The 13,998-nt window shown below is 43.0% G+C and overlaps 1 protein-coding gene across 5 annotated transcripts in view; it reads right to left on the reverse strand.

Moving 5' to 3' along the window:
* The window catches only part of LOC149322705 (retinoic acid receptor gamma), a 99,224-nt gene that overhangs the window by 20,405 nt on the left and 64,821 nt on the right, over nucleotides 1–13,998 (reverse strand). For all 5 annotated transcript variants that reach the window (XM_089481749.1, XM_089481759.1, XM_089481755.1 and 2 more), the window contains one exon: nucleotides 637–785. In XM_089481749.1, coding sequence (XP_089337875.1) covers nucleotides 637–785 — 149 coding nt within the window. The remainder of the gene's footprint in view (nucleotides 1–636; nucleotides 786–13,998) is intronic.

A 13,998-nucleotide genomic window follows, 5' to 3' on the forward strand; every position in this document is an offset into this window, starting at 1 on the left:
CTAGATCAGAAAAAAGGGCACCCCACCTTCTGCAGTCCTGCTTTGACTCTCTCTTCCTACTCCTACTCCTTTACTACAGCAGGGATGGATGGATGTTGCTGGACTGCAACTCTCATTAGCCGTCACCTTCCATCAGTACAATCAAATAGAGGGATCATGGGGGTTGGAATCCTATCCAACAACACCTGGAGGACCACATCTTCCCCACTGCTTTTCCCAGTCGATTATGGAATATTCTGTGGGTTGTTTCTTTTATTTTAATGTGGGTAGAATTTATGCAACCAAAAACCCAGGTTCCACTACTGAAAAGACACATATGCTTGTTTTGCACATTTCATCTCACTTGCATAATCTGTTTTGGGTCTTGGCACGCAGGGGCTTGGAATTCCCTGCTGCAACATTCTTTTGCTGAGGAAGGAGGCCTGGGTGAAGCAGCCAACCACACCCTGCTGGTGGAACAGTTGCAAGCATGACGCCTTCATGAGCTCAGGAGTCTGGACAGCTGAGCCATGAAAAGGCCAGAGGACCAGGTAGCTGTTGGGCAGAGCTTTTCTTCTCCCCTCCACTTGCTCATCCATCTGGCTTGCAAGGTGAAAAGCAAGGAACCCAACCCAGCAGTAGCTCCCAGTCACTCACCTTGCAGCCCTCACAGGAGCTGACCCCGTAATGGTAGCCGGAGGACTTGTCGTTGCAGACAAAACAAGGTTTGTAGACACGTGGAGGTGGGGGTGGAGAGGGGGAGCTGGGTACCATCTCCTCTGAGCTGGTGCTCTGGGTTTCCACTGCTGCAGAAGGAAAGAAAGAAAGCACATCAGGTGGAAATCTCGAATATCTACAGCCTTCTCAAAACATATTCATTTCTTTTCTTCTTTTTAAAGGAAGCTTCTAGAATTCAGGGTAATGGGGTTGGGAGGGGACATTTATCAAGCCAGGGTGATGTTACTGTGCAAAATTGTACAGGGCTGAATAGAACAATCCATGGAAATATTATTTTTGGGACTTCAAGTTCCAGAATCCCCTGGCAGCATGACCACTGGCTGAGGGATGCTAGAAGTTATAGCCTCCCTCCCCCCCCAAAAAAAACTGGTAAAGTCACTAGTTCAAAGCTCACTCAATCATTAAGCTCACCAAGTGATGTCAAGAACCTGTAAGAACCACAATGTTCTGTGCTAGAATTAAAGAACCTCACCTGTCTATTCCAACATTCTGCTTCACAGAGATGCCACCCAGATTCCCCCATGGGAAGCCCACCAGTAGGACACAAAGCCAACTGCACACTCCATATCACATTCCCCAGCAACTGGTAGTGAGAGTTGGTGGCCTCTAATAGCAGAGGCAATGTGTAGTGACTTGTAGCCACTAACAGTTTTATCTTCCCTAATTTTATCTAGTTTCCCTTTTCAAATCATCCAAGTTGGCAGTAAAAGTTCATGAAAAAGTTACAGTTGGCCTTCTGTATCCATGGATTTTTTTAAAATCTCCGGATTCAACCACCCATAGCTTGAAAATAATTGTAAAAATATATAAATTCCAAGAAGCAAACTTTGATTTTTCCATGTTATATATAAGAACACCATTTTACTATGCCATTATATTTAATGAGACTCGAACATCCACAGATTTTGCTATCCACGGGGAGTCCTGGAACCAAACTCCAGCAGATACTGACGGTCGACCGTACTTTTTGGCTGATAATTTTCAGAATCCTGCAGCCAGCATGTCCAGTGAGGCCATGCTAGCTGGGAGAATGTAGGAACTGTAGTCCAAAAAGACAACTTTCTCCAACTTCTGTGTCTAGGGTACTGAATTCCATAATTTGATTATGTATTGTCCTAAATCTCTCCCATTCAGTTTCAATTTCTAGGTTCAACTGCTGTGAGAGAGGAAGAAATTCTCAACTTTCTCTACTATGCACTTAAGTTTAGACACACATTTTCCTTCACTAATAAACATGAACATCATCTTCTTTGGAAACAATGTTGTTCCTATTATTTTGCAGATGAAGAAACAAAGGTAGAACGAAAAGTACTCACTGGAGTCCATATCCACAAATATCCATATCCAACATTTAACAAGCAGAGTCAAGCCAAAACAAGTAATGGGAAGAACTCCAGCAATAGTGAGGTACATGACAGGACTATTTGGGAAGGGAGGCGGTTGGAAGAGTTACAGTTTGGACAGCCAAAAAAAGGTGTAACTATTCATTGATTCCAGGACAGGTAACTTCAAGTCTACTTGATGTTTTGGATGACAGCTCCCACAAATCACAATCACTGGCTATGGCTGATAGAAGCTGCAGTCTAAAACAGCCAGCGAATATCAGATTGCCTAACAAATGCACACAATAAAGTTGCACATCAACTAAAGATTGAGCCTTAAATCTCCCTGCCTCTTGCCCTCACCATGACCCACCCGTGCCTGGACGGATCTCCTTCAACTCCAGCAGTGCTTTCCACCACCCCCAACCCAGCCAAGGCATGAAACTGTTTGCAATTCTAGCTTTCAACACAGACTGAATTTCCTGTGACAAGGCCCTAAATGCCACATTCCAGGTCAAACAGGTTGGAATTGTTACCAGAGCTGTGTAACCTAATCCCCTTCCCTGGGGGAGGGAAGAAAGGAATGACCCTCTCCCAAAGAGATGCAGGTTAGGAAAAACTGTGCATGGGGGGAAACGATAGCCCTTTAATTGTTCTCCTCTCTTAAAAAGTCCTATAATCCATGCCCCACACCACCCAGTTTTGTGGAACAAAATTGGAGAGGTTGGATCATCCTCTCCTTTGGCAAAATGTGGACTCAGGCTATATAGATTTCTTTTTAAATAAAATATTAAAAGAGAGTTCCATAATCTCAGATCATTTCATCAAAATTTTGGTTTTAAAAGTTAGCCAAATCTTTCTTGCTTTCTAGCTGCGATGTTATTAACAACCTTTTTGAACATCATTTTTAGTTAGCTCTTGTCAGAGCTTGGGAAGGTTATTCTTTTTAATTGCAGCTTACCGAATTCCCCAGCCAGCCTGATATAGTCCAAAAAGTAACTTTTGCAAGCAATGGTCCTTCTGTTCATTGGCATGATTAAGAAGAAGGTGGCATCCTTTTTTCTTTTTCTTTTTTGAGACTATTCAGTGGTGAACAAGGATAATGAATGACAAGTTGCTATTTTAGAAGTTACTGAATATCTAATAGCCAAAAAAACCTCTTTGATATGAATTTTTATCCACTAGAAATGTTCAGAGGGGGGGGGGGGGGCTGTCTGAATCTTTGTATAAGGAATTCCCTCCCTGTCATGCTTGCAAGTCCTGAGTAGGGCTGACTGATGGCTAGGGCTCTTGGAAGTCTCTTATTCATAAAATGAAGCTGACATGACAGCATATTAGGGCAATGACAATCTACAGTAGAGCCCTTGTGATTGAGCAGACAGAAAGGGATCCACAAACCCTTTCTCCCACCTCCACCTCACCCTCCCACTATCTGGGAATATCTCCCAATCCTGACTCCACTGTAAACTGTTTGCAAAAGGGGAAACAGCACTTCACAGCCACTCCACTGCAATAGATGACCAGAATACACAAACCTCTCAACTGCTACCATGTCTGCCCTTATAAGTGACCTGACAATAAAAAAAATTCAGCCTTCCCACCCTGACCAAATAAATCTCCAATGAATATTCAGCACTCATGACAACAATAGGCCATTTATGTATTTCCTTATAAATGACTCTCTGCAATAAACAAACTAGTGTTTACAGCCTTGGGCTAGGAAATAATACTGCCGCAGCTCTTCTTCTCTGCACATGGAATAGTATGCTGAACCAGATTCTTCATTGGCAGAGATTCTCCCCCCCCCCCCAAAAAAAAAAAAAAAAGCCCACAGGAATGTGGTAGAGGGTACACAATTTCTGAAAATCTCAGTTGTGGTTGCAAATCAGGTCTGTGAGCATGCAATCCAAAACTGCAGAGCTATGGGTATGTTCTGAACAGCAACTGTGTAAGGTTTACGTCCAGACTATTTGAGAGACCATATCTCTCCATACGAACCAGCCAGAACCCTAAGATCTTCAGAAGGCTTTCCCTCTCTCCCACCAAGATCACAAGGGAGCCTTCTCAGTGGCTGCTCACCCTTCCACGGGAGGTTAGGCAGGCCCCCTCCCTGCTCGCTTTTAGTCGACAAGCCAAGACATTTTTATTTAAGCATGCATTTGATATATAATTGATATCAGAGTGTTTTTTATGGAGCAGGTAGGTTTTAGTTATGCTTTTAAGTTTTGTATTTTTAATGTGATTTTGAATTGTTTGTAGATTATTTTAATTGTTTTGGATTTTACTGAGATTGTTTGTTTCATCTGTGAGCTGCCTTGGGTCCCTCCTGGGAGAAAGGAGGCATATAAATAAAATAAATAAATTAAAATAAAATAAAATAAACTGTAACATGGATGGCATTTCAGCAACAGAGGGTGGGTATGTTTGAGGGGGAGTTCACTCAAATTTATAACCTTAAAAATGTGATCCTAACATCAAGGATTCTAAAACACTCCCCCCCCCCCAGACTGGTCCATGCATCGCTTTGTTCTCAAAGTGGGTACATCTTTAGTATTTGTCAGCACTTGCATTGGTCTGCATTTTTGGTGGTGACAACTAATTGCACTAACCAGCTGTTTGCTGATCAACAGTGGCAGCAGCTGATTGAAATCCACAGCCTCTTCCATCCCATTCCAAGTCCCATTGTTCTGAGTGCAGTATGGAGATGGTGCATAGATCTAATTTAGATTTAAACACACACACACCTTGCATGCTTTGACCAGCATGTGCCCAATCACAAAACAGATGGAGTGCATGTGAAGAAGTGGACTGAAATTCACAAAAGCGCATGCGGTACCGCATCACTGTATTTCAAGATGCATTTTGAAATCCATGTAAGTTCATGCTAAAATAAATCAGTTAGCCTTCAAGGTACTGTTTGAGTTCTCTCCCCAGCCTTGCTTCCTTTTTATGATGGAAAAGACTAATAGAGCTATCTCTTTGGAAACTTCTCTCTAAAACTGTAAGTATGGGATAGCCACTAGCTCATTGGTAAAGTATACACACTGCATGAAGAAGGTCTCAGGTTCAATGTTTAGTGGGGTTTTTTAATGAATTATTATAAAAGGAACTGTACAGCTGTATGTCTTTGAGATCTTGGAATGCTGCTCCCAAACAAGGTAGTGGACACCACTGAGCAAGATGGATCAATGGTGATACTCAGCAGAGCTCTGAGCAGTTACTTCTTTGGAATACAGCTCCCAGAATCTCTCAGCCAGCATACTCCAAAGAAGTAAGCTCACCAAGTACAGAGTCTTCTCTGTACAGGAGGCATTCATATAGAAATTTCATATATACACCTCTGACTATAACAGATACAAGTGGCTTCAGCATTTTCACACAGGACACGGACTTCCAGGAACCCCGTTCAAACATTGTCCCCAACATAGCTACATGGCATTTTTGCTTTTTATGTTGAAACTAAAAAGGCTTCACATTTTCTTTGTAGTTCAGTTTTGTGCAGTTTTTGGAGCTATTTAGCTTTCTCTCTCAGAAAGCTCTGGTGCCACCATAAACTACAAATCCCAGAATTCCATAGGACTGCATCAGGGCAGTTAAAGCAATGTCAAAGTGATTTTTTTCTGCAGTGCAGGTTAGACCAATAACTCATGATTAGAGTGCCTGCCTGAAAGCTGCACTGAAGGGACCAACACTTCACAAACTCTGATCACTTACCTGCTTGGTTTCTTCACACAGCATGAATGTGGACTGCAGATTTCTATTGGGCCTGAGAACTTTGGGAGAAAGTATAGCTGGGGCAATGTGAAAGATAATAGAGTACATCACTTGGAGCTTTTTGGAGATTTTGCAGCTCAGATCCAGGGTGACTGCAGGTCCAACGATGCGGATTCACGTTATAACGCGAATGTATTATCGGACGAGATTCCTTTCTATGGGCACTCCTTCTGTGGCGCTTCTGCAGTGATTCCAAAGTGACCCCTCATTTTGGTGAAATTGGAAAAAAAGTGAATTCACAGAATTCGCTTTCAAGCTCACTTCGATTTTACTTCAAATTGGTCTGGTGTGGAAAATCACTCTAATGTCACCCCCCCTGCATCCTGCTCCTTCATCCCCTTCCTCCACCCCATCTCATCCTCTCTGCCACCCTGCAACCTATCCCATCATCCCCTGCCTGCTCCTTCAGTCTGATCCTGACCCAGTGACCCCCTGCGACCTATCCCATCATCCCTTGGCTGTTCCTTCAGTCCAATCCTGGCCCCAGTGACCCCCTGAGACCTATCCCATCATCCCCTGACTGTTCCTGCATCCCCATCTCATCCTCACTGCCACCCTGTGACATATCCCATCATCCCCTGACTGCTCCTTCATCTTGATGAAAGATGACAGCTAAGGAGGGGGCAGGGAAGGAGGGCAGCATCCAGGACCCCACTAAGCATGCGCAAGGGTGCCGATTCGAATCGTTGAACCCTCAAAGTATGTTCCAGTGTGGTAATACAATGTGCAGTCACCACGCTTTGCTTGAATCCGCATCACGTGACTTGTCTGGAATCAAACTGACTCCGCTTCCCCCTCGGTTCGGAAGGGCAATGGAAAGGCTACCAGGTGTGGTAAAACATCACGTTTTAACGTGAATTTGTATTGCTAGACAGGAGTGACTCCAGATCTGGTGTGAAAAAACATCACGTTTCGTGTTGCTAGAACAGGAGTGACCATGGATCTGAGCTGCAAACCCCCCACGTGCGATAAGGCTCAATGTTGGGGACTCAATCTGGTCTTCAGAACATCCATTCCAAACCCCCACCCGTTTAAGAGAGACATCAGTTGCTTTCTCCCACACAGGTGTAAAAGCCATGGGCAATGGACTCTTTTGAATGGTACCTCTTCTCCAGTGTTTGAGCCACTGCAGAAGCTATAGCAGACAAGATACAAGCAAAAGAGGTCTCTCATAAAATACCTTTACAGTTGCATGAAACCTAAGATTCAGGACGTTTTAAAATCCTGTGCCATTTCAGTGTGTAGCTAACAACAGGGGTTTTAGTGGAGCTCTCCCCATATCATAACACCTTAGATGCAAACCAAAATACAGGCAAAAAGAAGCAGGTAGTAAGTGGCTGAGGATGAAGGCTTGAATGAACCCTTACTTTGTATTTTGTCTCAAACTGGAGCATGTAAACCCACTGGGTGATCCTGGGCAAGTCATACTTTCATGGCAGGATGGCAATGTCTAACCCCTCTGAACAAATCTTGCCCAAAAAACCCCATGATAGGTTCACCTTTGGGTCATCATGTCAGAAACAACCTGAAAGTATGCAACACAAGTATGTAAGGATTATCAGGAACTATTGCCGCTGTTGTTGTTGTTTGTTATTAACTGCTTTCAAGTCAATCTCGACTGATGGTGACTGTGCTGCTGGCCCTTCATATATTCAGACTGCTATTGCTATATGCTTTCAAGTCATTTCAGACTTATGGAGACCCTAAGGCAAATCTATGACTGGGTTTTCTTGGCAAGATTTGTTCAGAAAGAGTTTGCCTTTGCATGCCTCTGATCCTGAGATAGTGCCCAAATTCACCCAGTGGGTTTCTATAGCCAAGGAAGGATTCAAACCCTGGTGTCCCGGAGTCCTAGTCCAACACTCAAACCACCACACCACCCTGGCTCTTATTCTAACTATAGCCAATAAAAAGGTAATTGGTAGTCAGGTACCTATATTATTCAAGATTTTAAAAAAATCTCCCACAGAAATCCCTTTGCTTCAGTTTCATCCACATTTGCACTGGTTTCTCCTGATATTTCATTAACTCTTTTAATTGACCTACACCCAATTGCTAGTTCAAAAAAGACGAGACAACATAATCAGTGCTGTTTGTTGGATTACCTTTCAATAGCTGATTCAGTGGGCCTACTCTAGCTGGTAGTAGCAACTGGATTTAGGCCATTATTTTACAAAGCACTTGTATTTTTCACATGTGGTGAGTAAGCACTGCATATATACCTTCCAGTTCTTAACATAATCCTGAAAAGCACACCCCCAGTCTTCTAGTATTGCCAATGGGGAACTGACGCTGAAAGTAAATGACTGTCTCCTTCTTTCTTCTCCAAATCTAAACACTTTTTCACAGGATCACACTGGCACACTGTTAGGCATGACTACTTGTTTCTCTCAGGCAGTGACCTATAAAGAGTATAAAGGATGCTGCCTTATCTAAGGGTGTTCTCTAGGCAACAGTTTCTAAGTGATGCTTCTTAAGGGTACTCTTAGATACACAAGCTGCCCACAGAACTTTAAATTGCCAGAGGATCTAATAGTGAAGAGTTTAAGTCCCACTGATTCATCCTTAGCCTTTGGGCAAGGAAATTTCACTGCAGTGTATTCTGGTGATAAAGACCTTAGGAAGCCTAAAGTTTTTGTCAAATTGCTGGAGGGTGCTCTCAATTCTGGAACAATATGCTACACATGTAGGAATGGCTCTAGACTAGGGTTGTCAGAGGGAATACTGGAGAGGGCTCCTGCACCTTTAATATTTCCAACTTAAATATCCTAAAGCCACCAGATGTCATCTAATCTGGTTAGTACTTAGATGGGAGAATGTCAAGGAATACCAGGTGTTGTAGGCTAGATGTCAGAGGAAGGAACTGACAACATCACCTCTGAGCATCCCTTGTCTAAGAAAACCCTATGAAGTTCATGGGATTGCCGTAAGTCAACAGGTGATTTGAAGGCACATACATTCACTCTGAAGGAATTTCAGCAATGCTGGTTGTCACACAACCAAATAACAACACCTGCAAAAATGCCTTCTCTTATACAGCCATTGAAGGTACAGGAGCTCTCTCCAGTTTTCACTCTGGCAATCCTATCTGACCAAGGGTCTGCATGTCTCTAGAGTGCCTTCAGTCACTCTGGCATGGCATGGTCAATGGTTAGGATGGTGGAAATTGTAGTCCAAAACATCCAGAAGACATCAGTTTGGGGAAGGCAGTGTGAGTGATTTCTAAGAAATAGGACCTCCACTGTTTCTATGAGCCCCAAAGCTTGTGGCTACCATTTTGTTAAGCATCTGCCATTCAAGAGGAGGCAGAGATCAGAAGAATGACAGTTGTTGTTAACTGCCTTCAAGTTGGCTTTAACTTGTGGTGACCCTATGAATAAGAGACCTCGAAGTCACCCTAGCCATACTCGCCCTGCTCAGCTCTTACAAATTCATGGCCGTGGCTTCTCTGAATCTATCCATCTAGTATGCAGTCTTCCTCTTTTTCTATTGCCCTCAATTTTATGAAGCATTGTTGTTTTTTCTGTTGTTGTTGTTGTCATCCAGTCATTTCTGACTTATGCCAACCCTAAGGTAAAACTATCATGGAGTATTTTTGGCAAGACTTGTTCAGAGGAGGTTTTACCATTATCTTTCTCTATTGCGAGGGAGTGTGACTTGCCCAAGGTCACTCAGTGGGTTTCATGGCCAAGCTGGGAATCAAACCCTGATCTCCAGAGTCATAGTCCAACACTCAAACCACTATGTCACATGAGCTTTTCTAATGTGTCCTTTCTCCTTATGAAATGACCAAAATATGTTAACCTCAGTTTAGTCATTTTGGCTTCTAGGGAGAATTTGGATGAGAGGCAGAAGTTTAATTTAAAAAATTAGATTAGAATCAAGCTCTAAGACAGCTAGGAGCCAGAGGTAGATATATGGCCAAAATCAGGCATGAGGCATGGTCCAGACAGCATTCAGGAAAGGGGGAAAAGGCAAAGTCCTCATAGAAACAACACAATTCTCATACTAGGGCTTTCTAGAGCTTGATACAGATTTAGTTTTTGTTGTTTGCCTTCAAGTCATTTCCAACTTATGGTGACCTTAGGCGAACCTATCCAGGGTAGGTATGGGCAAAGTGAGGCCTGCATGGATCCCCATCCTAAAAACAAATTTTGTAAGGGCTGGCTATTGGTGATCAGGCAAGCTGGCACTGCAACCTGGGTGACATCAATGCACAGAATTGATTCTACTGAGCTCATAGAGCATGTACCACTGGCAGGTTGTCAGGCTGAAAACTAGAGAAGACTCTGCACTTTTAATGATTGTGTTAAAATGGGAATTTCAGCAGATGTTGCTTGTCATGCAACCAGGTAATAAGCCATAGCTAATGAAATTCCCCCTTTGCACAACCATTAAACATCAAGGAGCCCTCTCCAGTTTTAACTCCGGCAAACTTATATCAATGGCATGTGATTTAAGACACCAGAACCTGAACTCTTGGACACACTGCCTCCGTTTTAGAGCTTCATCTTTCCAATGGAAACAGCTGAGGCAAGCACTGCGTTACTCCAGCACAATAAAACTACTGAAGCCTTCTAAAAAGTTTTTTTAACTCCATGAACACACCAAGTACTCTTGACAGCTAATGTAAATTATAGAATCATAGAAACATAGAGTTGGAAGAGACCGCAAGGGCCAGCCAGTCCAACCCCCTGCCATGCAGGAAATCCAGATCAAAGCATCCCCGACAGATGGCCATCCAGCCTCCGTTTGAAGACCTCCAAGGAGGGAGACTCCACTACACTCCTAGGAAGTGTGTTCCACTGTCGAACAGCCCTTGCCACAATGGCTCTTCTCCTGGTCACAATCTATATTGCAGTATAACACATGTGCACCAACCCTTCTTCCATGAGAAAGAAGACAAACGTTTTTAGGCGTTCTCTCTGCTTAGCATATCATGGTGGACTGGTTTGAGCACTGAACTACAACTCTAGAAACCAGAGTTCAATTCCCTGCTTGGCCATGAAAACCCACTGGGTAATCTTGAGCAAGCCACACTCTCTCAGCCTCACAGGAAAGCAAAGGCCCCTCTGAAGAAATCTTGCCAAGAAAACCCCTGTGATAGGGTTGTCTTAGGGCCCCTTGTGTAAGTTAAAAATGACTTGAGGGCACAACAACAATAAATGCCTGCCTCCTCATCAGCATCAGAAAAGAAGTGACAATTAGAAGCTCATGAATTTCAGAGCTGTGCCATTTTCCTCTTCTTTCAAATAAGACAATAGGCATTTGGTGGCTTTTCCCTTGGCTCCAGCAGTGCATGACTGACTCCCCAGGGCCAGGAGATAGAAGCACACAAAAGGGGGCCCAGCCAGGTGATTAGATCTCAGTGGAAGGCTTTTATTTACCTGAAAAGAACACATAAACACAGAGGGCTGTGTAAGGGAAGCTGGTGAGAATTTAAAGAAGTGGATAAGAGAGAAAGAATGCAAGATCTCTCTCTCTCTCTCTCTCTCTCTCTCTCTCTCTCTCTCTCTCTCTCTCTAACACTCACACATTCAGCTGTAGTGCCAGAAGGAACTCAAAACTCTCACCCACCAGTACTTTGCATGTGATGGAGTCCAGTGAGCTACATCAGGGTGCTTTTTCTTTCTTAATCAGGAAGACAGAAATTTGGGTAAAATGGTTTCTTTCATTAGGCTGATATAGCACTCTGCAAACATTTGTGTTTCAAAGGGGAGATCACTAGGCAGCAAAGAATGACAGAGAAAACTCAGGTACAGAATAGACACTGCATTACAAGAGACAAGTGGTCAGTGTGAGAGAGACATAAAAGTTTGGCTGCAGACAGTTCCTGGTGGTAGCCTCACAGATGCCACCTAAGTGAAAAAGGTCTGGTTTTCTCCCCCTTTTAACTAGTCCCAGCTCTTATACCTTTAGCTTAAATAACAAGGTGAAGGCTTTCATTTCACAGAGAGAAAGAAACCCGCATTGTTGTTGCCACATGACGTCAACTTTGACTTATGACTACCCTATGAATAAGAGACCTCCCAAGGCTGCATCCGTGCTGCCAAAATAATCCAGGTTGACATCACTTTAACTGTCATGGCTCAGTGCTGTGAAATTCTGGAAATTGTAGTTTGGGTTTTTTTTTTTTTTTTTTTTTTTTGGTGGTACCAGAGCTTTCTGACAGAGGTTAACTTTGTCCCAAAACTATAATTCCCGGAATCCCATAGCACTGAGCCATGGCAGTTAAAAGTGGTGCCAACATGGATTATTTCTGCAGTGTAGATACAGCCTAATTCACTCTGTTTTCAACAGCCCTGCTCAGTTGTTGCAAACTCAGAGCTGTGGCTTCTCTGACAGGGGCTGAATCAACAATGCAGAATTAATGCAGTTTAACACCACTTCAGCTGCCGTGGGTCAGTGCTATGGAACTCTGGGATCTGAAGTTTTGTAGTATAGTTAGCCTTCTCTGTCAGAGAGCACTGGTGCCACAACAAACTATAAATCCCAGGATTCCACAGGATGAAGCCATGGCAGTTAAAGCAGTGTCAAACAGTATTACTTCTGCCGTCCTGCAGCAGCCTGATTCTATCCACCTGAAATGTGGTCTCCCTCTTTTCCTACTGACTTCTGCCTTACAAAAATCTGTATATCAATCTCTTTCTAAAGGCACAATATCTTATTAAAAGCCAATAAAAGTAACTGGCAACTTAAAAGCATTTTATATGGGACCAAGTAACAGTCAAAGTTTTACATTTCATATGTATTACATTGTATTTGGCAATATGTCTTTAAAGAAAAAAAATTAAAATAAAGATGAGAGATGGCATTGTCTCTCTTGTTTAGGGTGAGTTTAACTTGGGAGTAAGTTCCACTGAAAAATTAGTAAGGCTGTTGCTAGCAAACAGGCAATGGGATCAGGCTGACTAATGTGTAGCCTTTCAAAGGAAATACACCTGCAATAGTAGCACAGGAAGACAAAGAAATATGGAGGAAATGTAGTGGAGTGGAAATGATCCTCTTCAAGGTGTTGTTCCCTTACCTTGTTTTAAGAAAGTTTTAGTCACTATCTTTTTGGTAAAGTGGTGTCAAAATGCATTATTTATAAAGTGTAGATGCACCCTAGGACTCTACGAGACCAGGGTTCAAATCCCTGCTTGTCCATGAAAACCCACTGAATTACCTTGAGCAAGTCATATTCTGTCAGACTCATAGGACAAAGGCAAACCTCCTCTGAACAAATTCTGTAAAGAAAACCTCATTATAGGGTCACCTTAGGGTCTCCATAAGCCATAAATTAATTGAAGGTGCACAACAACAACAAAATCACTTCTAAGCCCTATCATACATGAGCTAAGAGTGTGCTCTGAAGCATGCCCACCTGTCAATCTCCTCTGCATGGGAAATCTATCATGATGGGTCAGGTCTTCTTTCCTGAACCTGTTACTGCTCATTTCATCAGAAAAGCTGCAAACTGTCCCAAGGAACCCCAGGGGATTGTAAATTATTGTGTGTAAGCCATGGAGATGCAAGCAAAAATTACATTGTTGCAAAAGGTAAACAGAATGCTAATATCTACCACACAAGTCAGAAAGAGGGGAAGGAATGCATTTTGGAATAGGCAAAAAAACCAAAACAAGCCCCAAATAAACACATTGGATCCCACAATTAAAACGCCCTGACCAAAAGGAAGAACTTACATTTAGCAGATAAAAAGCATGCTGCTAAATGCACACAAGGTGCTTTTTTGACTGCTTCTGCTCAGTGTTATATCTGGCCTTTTGTGTTCTGTGGCCAAACGAAATTTAAAATTGATTCACATTTGGGAAGTTGTCATCCAAAGCTGGAAAAAATGTAGAATGGGTGGTCTCCACATACAAAGCAACAGCTCAGGGGCAGCTGGGCTATCCTTAACCAAGGCTCTGAGTCTTTCCTCATCCCACCTGGAACTAGATGTGCCACTGTACATTTTGGGTGACTTCCAACCCCCTCCCCCCCTTTTTTAAAATTACTTGGTTTAAATTGTCTGTGGAATGCGGGGATATATACTAATATATATGAAGGAATATATTAGCTGTCTGTATCGAAAGGGATCCAAGCTGTTTCTGTTGTCACTGTGTGCCTTCAAGTTGTTCCTGGCTTATGGTGACCCTAAAGTGAACTTATCATGGGGTTTTCTTGGCAAGGGGCTGGGTTGCCT

This window comes from Sceloporus occidentalis, unplaced genomic scaffold (genome assembly GCF_023333645.1).
Source record: "Sceloporus occidentalis isolate IW3139 unplaced genomic scaffold, rSceOcc1.0.p SCAF_1, whole genome shotgun sequence".
In the NCBI taxonomy this organism is placed as follows: Eukaryota; Metazoa; Chordata; class Lepidosauria; order Squamata; family Phrynosomatidae; genus Sceloporus; species Sceloporus occidentalis.